The sequence below is a fragment of the Ursus americanus genome, chromosome 21 (assembly GCF_024610735.1).
Source record: "Ursus americanus isolate L20-20 chromosome 21, mUrsAme1.1.p, whole genome shotgun sequence".
Lineage (NCBI taxonomy): Eukaryota > Metazoa > Chordata > Mammalia > Carnivora > Ursidae > Ursus > Ursus americanus.
Window position 1 is genome coordinate 22,822,927 of NC_142147.1, and position 11,568 is coordinate 22,834,494.

At 58.0% G+C, this 11,568-nt stretch overlaps 3 protein-coding genes across 6 annotated transcripts; all 3 read right to left on the reverse strand.

Annotated features, from left to right (window-relative positions):
• Positions 1–104: 104 nt before the first annotated feature.
• Positions 105–2,148, reverse strand: CTRL (chymotrypsin like). Of its 2 annotated transcripts, none has more exons than XM_045814910.2 (7): positions 2,052–2,148; positions 1,343–1,446; positions 1,174–1,253; positions 975–1,056; positions 635–815; positions 415–548; positions 105–326 (listed from the first exon to the last, which is right to left on the reverse strand). In XM_045814910.2, the coding sequence occupies exons 1-7, from the start codon at positions 2,113–2,115 to the stop codon at positions 165–167; spliced, it is 807 nt and encodes a 268-aa protein (XP_045670866.1). In that variant the 5' UTR covers positions 2,116–2,148; the 3' UTR covers positions 105–164. The 2 variants fall into 2 exon arrangements, with proteins under 2 accessions (XP_045670866.1, XP_087726639.1); XM_087870513.1 differs by having other exon boundaries at positions 1,343–1,458; positions 2,052–2,130.
• Positions 2,149–4,026: 1,878 nt separating this feature from the next.
• PSMB10 (proteasome 20S subunit beta 10) lies at positions 4,027–6,798 on the reverse strand. Its single transcript, XM_045814909.2, has 8 exons — positions 6,453–6,798; positions 6,134–6,221; positions 5,944–6,041; positions 5,696–5,836; positions 5,308–5,423; positions 5,139–5,197; positions 4,324–4,475; positions 4,027–4,197 (listed from the first exon to the last, which is right to left on the reverse strand). The coding sequence occupies exons 1-8, from the start codon at positions 6,668–6,670 to the stop codon at positions 4,086–4,088; spliced, it is 984 nt and encodes a 327-aa protein (XP_045670865.2). The 5' UTR covers positions 6,671–6,798; the 3' UTR covers positions 4,027–4,085.
• Positions 6,799–8,174: 1,376 nt separating this feature from the next.
• Positions 8,175–11,546, reverse strand: LCAT (lecithin-cholesterol acyltransferase). 3 transcript variants are annotated; one of them, XM_045814905.2, is made up of 6 exons: positions 11,262–11,546; positions 10,417–10,573; positions 10,222–10,337; positions 10,036–10,131; positions 9,724–9,948; positions 8,175–8,770 (listed from the first exon to the last, which is right to left on the reverse strand). In XM_045814905.2, exons 1-6 carry the CDS (start codon positions 11,413–11,415, stop codon positions 8,196–8,198), a joined length of 1,323 nt encoding a protein of 440 aa, XP_045670861.2. In that variant the 5' UTR covers positions 11,416–11,546; the 3' UTR covers positions 8,175–8,195. The 3 variants fall into 3 exon arrangements, with proteins under 3 accessions (XP_045670861.2, XP_087726636.1, XP_045670860.2); XM_087870510.1 differs by having other exon boundaries at positions 10,417–10,582; XM_045814904.2 differs by having other exon boundaries at positions 10,036–10,337.
• Between the last annotated feature and the right edge of the window lie 22 nt (positions 11,547–11,568).

Consider the following 11,568-nt stretch of genomic DNA (forward strand, 5'->3'; position numbering starts at 1 on the left):
TCTAGGAAGATCAGACTCAACACCTGCCGTGCCAGAAGTCAAGAGTCCCAAGTCGGGGGGTACTCTCAAGAGCCTCTCCTTTCCCATGAAAGGACAGACAAGAGTAAGAGGACAGAGCATGGGGTCTTTATTGGATTGATACGGGGAGAGGGCCTGTGGTCGGCTTAGTTGTAGGCTACGACCTGGTTGATCCAGGCGCTGAACTTACTAACCCGAGTGTATATGGCAGGCTGGCGTACATTGCAATTGCTGGTGCCCCACGAGACAATGCCAATAAGCACCCACGTGTTCCCCTTCTGGCAGACGAGGGGGCCTCCGGAGTCTCCCTGAAGAAGGGAGAGGAGAAAAGTCACCGTGGGGATCAGAGGGTGCCACAGGGCAGTGCAGAGGACAGGACAGGGTGCCGATGCTCACCTGGCAGGAGGAAGCCCCTGCGCCGCCTGCACAGATCATGGAATCAGTGATGCGCGAGCCCCAGTACTGCCTGCACTGATTCACTGTGACCAGAGGCAGAGCCACCTGCTGTAAGCGTGCTGGGGTCGTATTGCCTGTGCGTCAGAAGGGGATGGTGAGGCCCTGGATGACTTGTTCCCACCCTGGCCCTGTCACCCAGATCTTTGGCTCAAGTTCCTACCCACGCCGCTGAGGCGTCCCCAGCCAGTGGTGGCGCACTTGAGGCCTGCAGGCAGCACCTCATCTGGGGAAGCCAGGCAGACTGGTGAGATGCGATTTGTGTACTGGGCTGGGGAGGCGAGCTTCAGTAGCGTCAGGTCATTATTTAGGGTGGCGGGGTTCCAGGAAGGGTGCGTGATGGCCTGTGGAACCAGGAAGGGGGATGGTGGTGGGCATAGGCCCCCCAGGGTTGATGGTTGCTGAGGGGGCGAGCCTAGGGCATGCCCTGAATTCCTCATTCCGAGAGCCCACCTACCTGCCCCTCCACTCTTCCTTTCCATGTCTGTAGCCTAGATACCCACCTTTGATATGGACAGAACCTGCAAAGGCTCAGCATTGGATGATCGATCGTACTCGCCCAGGACAACAACGTGGCGGCCAGGGCTGCAGTGAGAGTAGGGATGGGCAGCCGCAAGGAGGGCAGAGTGACAAGAGAGGGGCATCCAGGGGAAGGAGGTGGCGAGAGGGGGGCTTGGGGGCAGGTAGAGTGGGAGTACTCACCTGACATTGCAATGGGCAGCAGTGACCACCCAGGACTGGCTGATGAGGGAACCCCCACAGAAGTGGAAGCCGCTTCTGTCCTGGGGTCAGGGGTCAGAAGTAGGGGTGGGCTCAGGCTACATCTAGCCATGAAGCACCTGGTACCCTGCCCCACCCCCAGGTGATGTACCTGCAGGGACACCTGCCAGGGCCAGGAGCCTGGCACTGCGTTCTCCCCGTTGACAATCCTCTGGCTGAAGCTCAGTACCGGCTTGATGGCAGGAATGCCGCAGCCTGGCCATTGGGCTGGTGAGAACCTGTTTCCCACACCACCACACCACCACCCACCTCTCCCCACCTCCTCCTGGGTGCCCCAAGGCTCTGCCTCTCAGGTCCAAATCGAGAGGGCTCGTCACTACCCCTTCTCACCCTGAGCACCTCTAGGTATCTGGGTTACCTATGTCCTTACCTACGTCCAACCAACCCCCAAATTCTGTCCATTCTCTAATATCTCTCTCCACCCTTACTTCCCACTGTTCCCCAACTTCACCCACACCCTCTAGCTCAGGCCATTTTTCTCCCTGACCCCTGGCATAGTCTCCTCCCTGGCTTTGCCACCTGCTCCAGGCCTCAACAGCCTTCTCCCTAAACTACATGTCCAACCTTCACTTCTCAGCTTCTTAAACCTTCCCTGGCTCCTAGCTCTGGCCTGATCTCCTTTTGCCCCACCTCTTGCCCCCACCCCCGGCACATCCTTTTTCCTTTACCCACTCTGTCCACCTGGTTTCCTTCCAGCCAGCCCAGCTCCTTCCCCGAGCCCCTGGGCAGGAAGCCTGGGCTGGTTTTGGGAGCCAGGTTGCTTTAGGGCTGGTCACTCACCCCAGTCCAGGCCCACTCACCCCAGGAGGAGCTGAGGAAGACCAGGCTAAGGGTCAGACTGAGCAGCAGCATTGTGGCAGGCATGAGGTTGAGAGCTGGGCCTGCTTTTATGGTTCTCCTCGTCCTTGGGCAAAAGTCCCAGGCCTGAGGCCAAGCCAGCTGTGTGGGCTCAGCCCCCTCCCATGCTCTGGTCAGGAGGAGGGTCTCTAGGCCAAGGTCTTGGACCCAGGCCTGGACTTTATCAGACAGAGCCCAGGTGTGAGGCTCTCACCTCCACCCCCCAAAGCCTGGTCTGTGATTGGCTCCCTGAACCACCTCACGTCCCAAGTGTTGAGTGCTGAGTAGCAAGGACTTATGGTTAAGTTAGGTCTGTGTGGACTACGTGGTGGCCGGGATCAGGGAAGTTCTTCAGGGCTGTCAGGGGCACCAGACTCAGAGAAGCCTGCTCAGGAGCCAGGGGTATTCCTGATGGGTAGAGGAAATGTCCTGCTGTGTCAGCTGTGTTGTGGAGGGCCAGGGCCATGTGGCCAGGACATGGGTTCTGGCAGGTCACAAATCTAACAGCATCTCAGTGATTTCTCACCAACTTGGAACAAGAGTCAGTTTGCCCAAAGAGATGGGTGACTTTCCCACCAGCATATAGTGCGTTTGGACCCAAACCTTCATCTGGCTGCAAAGCCCACACTCTTATTGATGAGATGACACCTGGGGGGGCCTGCGACACAGGAGGATAAGGTGTGAGCCCTTGGTGACTGGCTGACCCTGGATGGAGGCTATGGGTACAAGGGTGACAGCCATTAAATTTCTGACAGCCTCCGGGCCTTGGGGCTCCCATGGGCAAGCTCTTGGTGTCCACAGCCCATCTGTTGTACAGTTCCAGGGTGAGACTGCACTGAGGAAGAGAAGACCGCCCTGTGTGCAAAGCTGCAGTGGGTAAGTTGGCTGGGCTCCTAGAGGTGTGGGGGGCGCCAACAGACTCCAAACTTCAGTCAAAAAAATAAGATGCGCTAATGGTTGAACAGAGGGATGGAGGGATAGAAATGTGATCAAGCAAATATAACTGTAATAATTGTAAAGTCGATTGTGGGTATATAGGTGTTCAGTGCAATCCTTTCAACTTCTGTGTTTAAAAATCTTTATAATAAAATACTGGGGGTGGGGGAGCACAATCAGGGGCCCAGGGATGTCCAGCTCAGGGTATACCCTCCCCAGGGGTTGGGCAGACTAACCATTCCGAAGCTCCAGTGGAGTCAGCCGTTCTCTCGGACGGCCGGATGCTCCTGCCAGCACGTGGTACCTAGGCTGGCCCTCAGTGGGTGCTCAGCAAAGGTTTGCTGGATAAATGTGTCATGTCATCTCTCTCTGCATGAGCCCTATGACCCCTATCAGCCCAGCAAACTTGGGAGTGTCATCCTCCCTCTCCCCCCACCCTCATAGCTCAGCACATGCAAATAGAAGCCCTGTTTGGTGTTAGCACCTCAGGGTGTGCCTGGTCATGGGAGCAGTTGCACAGGTAAAGGTGTTGCAGGGGTGAGGGGTGTTCTGGGAGAACTTGCCCTTGGAGTCAGGGTGCAGCTCCTCTATCAGCATTGAGGACTAACTCAGTGGGGTCCACGGGGGCCTCCTTGACTGAGAGGTTGTGGGCTTTGCCATGGGACACTGATGAGCCAGGTAAAGGGGGCAGTGCATGGGGCCTTCTGGGTTTTACAACAGTCCCCAATAGACTAGAGGGCAAGAGCAAGGCATTGGAGTGATAGGGGGACCTCTATGGTGTGGAGAGTCAGGAGGGGGCTTTCCACCTTAAGCTGCAATGCTTGCCAGGGCTGGGGTTCTGGAGGAGTAGATGCCTAAAGCAGCTTATGGGTAAAGGGCACCTCTTAGGCCAGGCCCTGGAGCCACGCATGGAGTGGCCCCTGCAGGTGTACATTAGCTACAGAGTCCTGACGGCTGCTTGTCCCCCCCTCCACCCAGGAACAACACAGCAATCTGTTTAGGTGTTTTTGTATTTCCTGGGTTTATTCCCCCTTGTTCCAGGCCCTAAGCATCATCCTACTTCACTCCACCTCCATGGCCTGCACCGTTTCCTCCAGCAGCTCCAGGGTCAGTGGCTTCACTGTCTGGGACAGGACAGCCGTGGTTCCCGGGGCAAAGCGGTACTGGTTGGGCCTGGGAGGGGTGGGGGGCGGCTTCTCAACTTGGGCCCATCATATGGCCCATCCTCTTCTTGCAGCCCCCTATCTCCCCTGCTACTGCCCCATCCTCCCAGTGGTCCCCCATCTCCCATGCTCCTACCTCTCTATGGGCTTTGTCGGTGAGCTTAATGTTCTCAGAAGCTTGGCGCCGGTCCCCATTATCACACATGCATCCACACTGCCCCCAGAGCCCAGGTCACCCAGGATCCCTGCAGTAATGGCTTCCACTAGCAGCTCCTGCGCGGCCTCCAGCTGTGATGATATGTGTGTGAGAGGCCTGATGGACTTTTCTGGTATCACCTTCAGGCTACAGCCTAGAGGTTTTGTTCATCTTGAAGCCCAGATTGCTTACCATTTGCTCATACCCAGACTCCTCTGTTTCCCTATACCCCCATCCACCCCAAGCTCCCTTGCCCTGGTCTCTGCCTCCCTCTCTCCAGGGTCGCTGTGTTCCCAATGCCCCATCTTCACAAACTTCTCTGAGTCACTTACACTTGTGGTTCTGCTTCCAGTGCTGTCCACCCAGCCAATGTGGTCTTGGTGCCCAATCTACCGGCTCACTGCTTTTTCCCTTCTGGGCCTTAGGCACCTCTGAAGCAACACGTCATCCACTTTCATCCCACCCCAAACAAAATCCAGACTCCATCCCCTACTTGCCATTCCCTCCTCCCTCAGCTTCAAAGGGTCCTGAGCTTTGACTTCTCCAGGCTGTCCAAACTTTGGCACTGACGGTTCTCTGCTGGAATAGCACTTCTTCACTCTGACTCCACTGGCCCTTCAGTTTCCACTCAGTCGTCGCCTCCTCCAAGAAGCCTTCCCTAACGTCTAGACTAGGCCAGGTTACCTCTGTGTTAGCCCAGCTCCCGCGTGCACTTCCCATCAATGAACGCGTAGTGGGGGACAGGTGTTGCTCACCTTCATGTTCGGCTGGAACCGATCCTCCAGTACCGCTAGGGCGGCGTCCTGGCCGGAACCTGCAGGTAGGAGGGGCACCTGAGGTCAGTTGTGGCCACCCCGTCACGGGACAAACGTGAGGCCAGGGTCGCGGGGCAGCGATTCGAGGGGAAGGGGCGGAAGCGCTCACCCAGGGCTGTGAAGGGCAGACGGCTGTAGGAGCCATGGGGGTGCACGCTGTAGAGCTGCGGTCCCGTCAGGTCTACTCCGCCCACTATCAGCGACGCGCCCACGTGGCCCCGGTACCTTTTCGCGGAGTGGGCGTGGTCAGCTCCGAGCATAGGTCTTCAGGTCCCGCCCCGCCGTGACACCGCCCCCAGACCCGAGCCCCGCCCGTTCCTGTGGTCTAGCGCCCGGGTACTAAGATCGCCCCTTCCTGTTGCCCTGCTCCTCTTAGGTCGGCCTTTTCCGGTCTCCGGGGCTCTTGCAGCCCCGCCCTTCATCCTGTCCCACCTCCTCTCAGTCCCAGCCTCCCTACAGCGGCCCCTCCTCAGGTCATCTTAGCCCCGCCCCAGCACCGGAAGAGGGTCTGGCGGAGAACGCGCGTGACCGTGGCCACGCGAGGCTCGCGGCCGGTGGACAGGGAGTGTAGCTCCATGTTGGACGCCGCCATCCGAGTGGTCATTTCGGCGTCCGCGGCTACTCCAGCCCCACAGCAGCTGAGAACGAAGGGAGGATCGGTGTGGGAGGGGCTAGGACATGCAAGGACCGGGGATGGGAACGAGGGGCGGTTGCGGAGCGGGGGAAGGGGTTGGGGATTTCTCACTAGATTTTGGGGGCAATGAAGTGGATCTTCTCGCAGCTCTTGTCTATCACAACCGAATCGTTGGTGGCCCGCGTATCCGCGCCCAGAATGACCCCGTCCTGGGGAGGGAGAGGGGCCGCTGGCTCAGTTCCTGTCCGATCCCCCAGCAGCCCCCACAACCCCCCCCTCCCAGTCCCAAGTCCCTGCTCACTCGGAACACAAGGCCCGCGATGGTGGTGCCGGTCTTGTGTGCCTGAGGGATCCGGAGCCCCGGGAGGACTCGTTCTAAGGATGCATTTCTGGAAACGGAGTGGAGTGGCCCAGGTTTGAGTTTCCTCTTCATCACATCCTCCAACTCTGTCCTAGCCTCCTTCAGCTCTAGGGGTGGGACCCTGGGAACCCAAGTCGCCCAACACACTCTGCCGCCCCTCCGCCCCCACCAGAAATAAAGGCCCTGGGGCTTCCACTCCCAGAAGCCCTCATGGAGAGCATAGGCAGCTCAGCTCTGGACCAGCCATCACCCCCATCACCTCTGGCAGTTCTCGAAGGAGAAGCCCCTTCGGAGCTCAAACGCCGGCTTCAGCATCTCAAGGTGGGCAGGGTGGTCCAGGGGTTGGGGGTCTACGTGCGACCAACGCCGAGGGAGAAAGGCCAAAGCCAGGTTCTCTGTCAGGCACCCTTCCTGGCCGGTCTGACGCTTCTCCCTTTCGCTTTCACCTTTCCTCAGAGCGTGGCTGGCCCCCTTCATCTTCTCTTTCACTTTCGCCTTCACCTCTGGTCCTGGGCAGCTTGGCAAAGGGGAGATGTCCTTGCTTGGCTTTCCATCCTGCTCCCTAGTCTTCAGTCAGAACAGAGGGGCAAATGCCTCCGTCTGGCCGTTGTTCAGCATCTCCGCCCTCTTCCAGCCTGAGCCCCTCGCTTTGCCTATCCATATCCCAACTCTGACCTCAAGTCCCTCAGCCCTAAGGCTGTCACACTGGCCAGGTTTCTGTTACTGGCCTCCCAACAGCATCAAGCATAGCTGCCTTTTGTCCTTTGGCACCCTCGTTCTCTCAGCTCTTTTGTTGCCTTTGCCTCCTCCCTGAAACACCAAAGCTCAGTCCTCCACCATGGTGACACTGGTCTTTCCAGCTTCCCTGTCTTAGGTGCTGTCTTCCCTCTCACAAGAGGAGTGCTCCGGGGCCTGGAGGCATGCTGGGCTCTGCCAGTGGCCAAGCCTTTTTTCACTTCCCAAACGACCCTTCTGTTCACATCTTTCTCCTAACTACCGCTTTAGTCTCAGCTAGCATCCTCTCTCCCCTGGACGCTGCACTGCCCTCCCTGGCTTCCCCAAGCTTCCTGCCTCTTAGCCCCCAGCCAAGGCTACCCTTTACCTTTCAGAGAAGGGACTCTTTCTAGATTGCAAATCTGGTTACACTCTTTCCCTGGTTAACCCCTTCAGCAGCTGCATATTGCTCTTAGGCTCAAATCCAAGCCTTTACAGCGGCCCACATTACCCTTCTCATCCGATCTCAAGAATAGGCACCACTTCCTCTGGAAAGCCTTCCCTGACCCACAAGACTCAGCCCCTTGGTGCTGCCTAAACTTTTCTCTCAGACCACTTAGCTCCATTAATTAAGCCTTCATTAGAGAAATTATCTGATTAGTGGCTATCTCTCCCCCAGATTCTAAACTCTTATGCTTCTGTCACCTACTTAGCACTCAAAAGGCCCTGTCGAGGGGGGCAGACACCTGAGTGGCTCAGTCAGTTGAGCGTCTGACTCGTGATTTTGGCTCAGGTCATGATCTCTGGTTTGTGGTTTTGAGCCCTGCAGTGGGCTCTGTGCTCAGGAGGGAGTCTGCTTGAGATCCTCTCCCTCTCCTTTGCCCTGCCCCCCCCCCCCATATAGAGAACTTTAAAAGAAAAAAGGCCCTGTCTAGAGGTGGGATCTACCAGCCCTTTGGGAGTGGGCAGGACAGCTCACCTCTTCCTTGCCCTGTTCTACCCTTGGCTCCAGGTGCCCCATCCCACAGCTGTGTGTGCAGCTACCGCTAGTCCCCCACCCCCAGAGCAGAGGCAGGCTACATAAGCAGCTCAACCAAGAGAGTGGGAAGCTATACATCTCAGGGTTCCCAGTGCAATCCCAGGCTTCACCCAAGTCCATCTTGTCCGTTACCTTCCACAAAGCACCAGGTTTATGGCTACTGCTCAGCGAAGCCTGGTGTGTGGACACTAGTGCCTCCTCCTCAACCCACAAGACACATGTCAAAGCTTAGAGAGCAAAAGAAGGTCTTTATTTGGGGGGCAGGGGCCCTGGGCTGGCAGCTGGAGGTGCAGGGGCGCTACTTCGGTAGGTACCCAGCAGGATGGCATTGATGTGCTCCAAAGTCTGGTTGCTGAAGACCATGTTGAGATGCTGTGTCCCATGCAGAGGCAGCAGGTGCACAGGCTGTGGCTGGCGGCTTTGCCAGCGGGCACAGAGCTCAGTGCTGCGTGTGGCCACAGTGTCATCACCGTCCTCATAGAGCACCCCCACGGGGTCTGTGTAGGGGAAGCCATGGTCAAAGATGTAGGTGCGGGGTGTAGGCAGGCCCACGCCATACAGACAGTAGACTTCCACGCCAGGTGCCGGGAGTCCTGCCAGTAGGTCACGTGACTGTAGCCACATGTACCAGCCTTCCTCAAAGTGCAGGTCTGCAAAGAAGCGCTGGAAGTCACGGCCTGTGTAGTTGAAGCTGGGTGTGGACATGAACACATGGTCTTCAGGCCATGCCTCGCTGGAGGGAAACATCCAGGGGGAGGTCGTTGTTATACGCTGTTCCTCTCTCAACTTGATGCTGGACATGATCGGGATGCCCTGGTTGTCACCTGTGAACAAGAAGCAAGGTGGGTCAGGGAGCCTGGCTACCTCCGGCCCACAAGCTTGCCTCCCAGCCCAAGCTCAGCTGGATGCTCAATCCTATCCCTGCCCAATTCCAACACTGGCTCCAAGCCACAAACTCTGAGCAGGCCTGGCATTCAATAGGTATTCAATATGTGCTTATTAAATGAGAAGCCCTGATAGCATGTCTGCAGGGCAGAGCTGTATGTAGAGCCTCAAAAGGAGGGGAAGTTGGTTTCCTGAAGATGGGTGTTTATGTGTGTAGATGGGAGGATGGTGCTGGTGGTTCTCCCTCAGCCGAGTGTCTGTTGGCCCCTATGACCTGGGGCTACATAGGGATTGCAGCTATGTTCTTGGGAAGGATGAAATTAGACTGTGTCTGTGTTTGGCACTTATTGATGGAGTCTGATGAGTGTGTCCCTCAGCAGATCGTGAGCTACTAGGGGAAGGTCGAGTCTGACTGTGCCCAGCGTTCAGTTGGTGCTCAACAGGTGGTAGCTGTGCCCCTTCTCAGGAAAGGGCAGGGGGCTTCTAGGCTCTGGCCTGGCTTTGGCAGATCTGTCCTCAGTAGGCAGATCCCTGGAAAATGGGCTCCTGGAAGCAAAAGGCCACTGAAAGCTGAGGGGGCAGGCCCTGAGACCACAAGGAACAGACTTAGGTCCATGCGTCAGATTGCCGGGGTTCACTTCCTCTCCGTTTACTTTCCTTTTGTCACTGAAACACCAAATCACCAAAACAGACTTCTGGCAGGAGCTACCAGGCCAGGCCAGGCTCACTGCTCTCAAGGGGCCAGTGACAGGGGCCATGCCTCAGGGGTGGTAAATAACACCCTCAGCCTGGCCTTGTGAGCAGAAGCAGGAGTGAGGGCAGGCCCATGGTCAGCTTCATTCCCCTCTGCCCCAGGCCCCTCATTGACACGGGTGGTCTGAGGCCCTCTCACCTGAGGCCAAAACCAACATGGGCTTGATGGAGCCCCCCCAGGGAGCCCCAAGAGAGATGAATCCATCGATGAAGTGGTCCTTCCAGGCCTGGGGCTGGCGCAGCAAGAAATAGAGCAAGTGCAGGCAACCGAGGCTGTGACCAATGAGGAAGACAGGCTTCCCGTAGGCAGCATGCATCTCCTCCACCAGCCCAGCAAGCTTCCGGTAGTATTCCTCCTGCTGGCCTGCAGCACAGGGTGGATGGGGTCAGGGTGGGGGGAGGGGGGTCAGGGCTCACCTGCCTCAAGCCCACTAGCTGCAGAGACACTCACTGGGCTCCAGCCGCCAGTCGTAGGGGGCGGCCCGCACCGTCTCGTCCCGCACATACCCATTGTTGACCAGATTCTGCACCAGTGTGTGCATGTAACCTGTGGGGAAGGCATCAGCATCGGAGGCTCTGGCCACGGCTCCTGTGGGCCGACCACGGCTGCAGCCCGCCCTTTCCCCAATAAACACACCTGCCAGCTTGTTGTTGTCCAGGTACTCAACAGAGTAGGTCTTCCCAAAGCCGGGGACACGGATCTGTACACCAGGGGCATTGGACACGCGCCCAGAGCTGCGGTTGTAGACAACCCTGGGGGCAATGGGACATTCAGCAGGCCAGCAGCCAAGGGGCCGAGCATGGGGGCCGGGGCAGAGGGGATGGCACGTACCTGGTGTTATCAATCCAGCAGTCCACTCCAACGGGTAGGAACATATTGAGATCCAGCCAGATGGTGAAGAAGTCCTCTGTCTTGCGGTAGCACATCCAGTTCACCACATCTGGTTTATCCAGCTTGGCTTCTAGCTGATTCCCCAGGCAGCCAGGCACTGTGGGCACTAGCCTTCATTCTGAATTCCTTGGATTCCTCCCCCGTCCCGTGCCTGTTCCCCCACCTCGCACTGTGTGACCAGCTCCACCCCTCCATCTCCCATACCCTCAACCTCCAGGAACTAAGGACTTGATCCTTTCCCATCACACCCCCCCACCCCATCCCCCCAACAGCCCAGAGCCCGGGTTCCCCTCAGGCAGGGAAGGTGCAGGGGCCAAGGCCACTGACCCCTGTCCGCAAAAGGCAAATACCTAGCCTGGCTCTCCATTAATGCCGAAGTCCAAGGTGAAAACAAATAGGTATGGGGGAGTGGGGGCTAGGCCTTGGAGTAGGAGGCAGGCCTTGATGGGCCTCATCTGTTTTCCTGGGCTGGGCATCTGTCTTTGCTCGGATGGGGGCTGAGTGGCTGTAGCTGACCACAGCTTGTAATGCCCTGGCCAAGCCCTCAGGCACACCCGCCCTCAACTCCACCCGTCTAGGGTAGAAGGCTCAGAGACACAGGAACAGTGTGGTGGGGGAAGGGGTTCATTTCTCTGCAGGAGAAGCCTTTGGACCCTCAAACACAGAGGCAGGTATCAGGGCAAATGCAGGGGCAGAAGGGCCTTGGCAGGGTCTGCTACCGGGGGGCTGGGGCCCAGGCCCTCTGAGGTCTGGTCTGGTGCATCAGGGGCCTGACGGGGGCTTACCGAGGATGACGGGCCGTGTGTGGTTATTGAGCTCAGCCTTGGGCGTGGTGTGCGGGGGGAAGAGCACATTGAAAAGCCAGAAGGGGGTGGCAGGGGGGAGCAGCAGCCCCAGCAGCAGCAGCCCCCACTGCCATGGGGAGCCCGGCGGCCCCATTCCAGCCCTAGTGCCTATTGCCCAGTGAAGCAGTCCTGGGCTGGCCTTATCTAGAGTGGGGGTGGGAGGGGCCCTAAGGCCAGTGGGATGGACAGCCTGGCCAATGGGGGTGGCCTGAGATTGCCGGAAAGGGGCATAGCCTCAGGGAGCCAG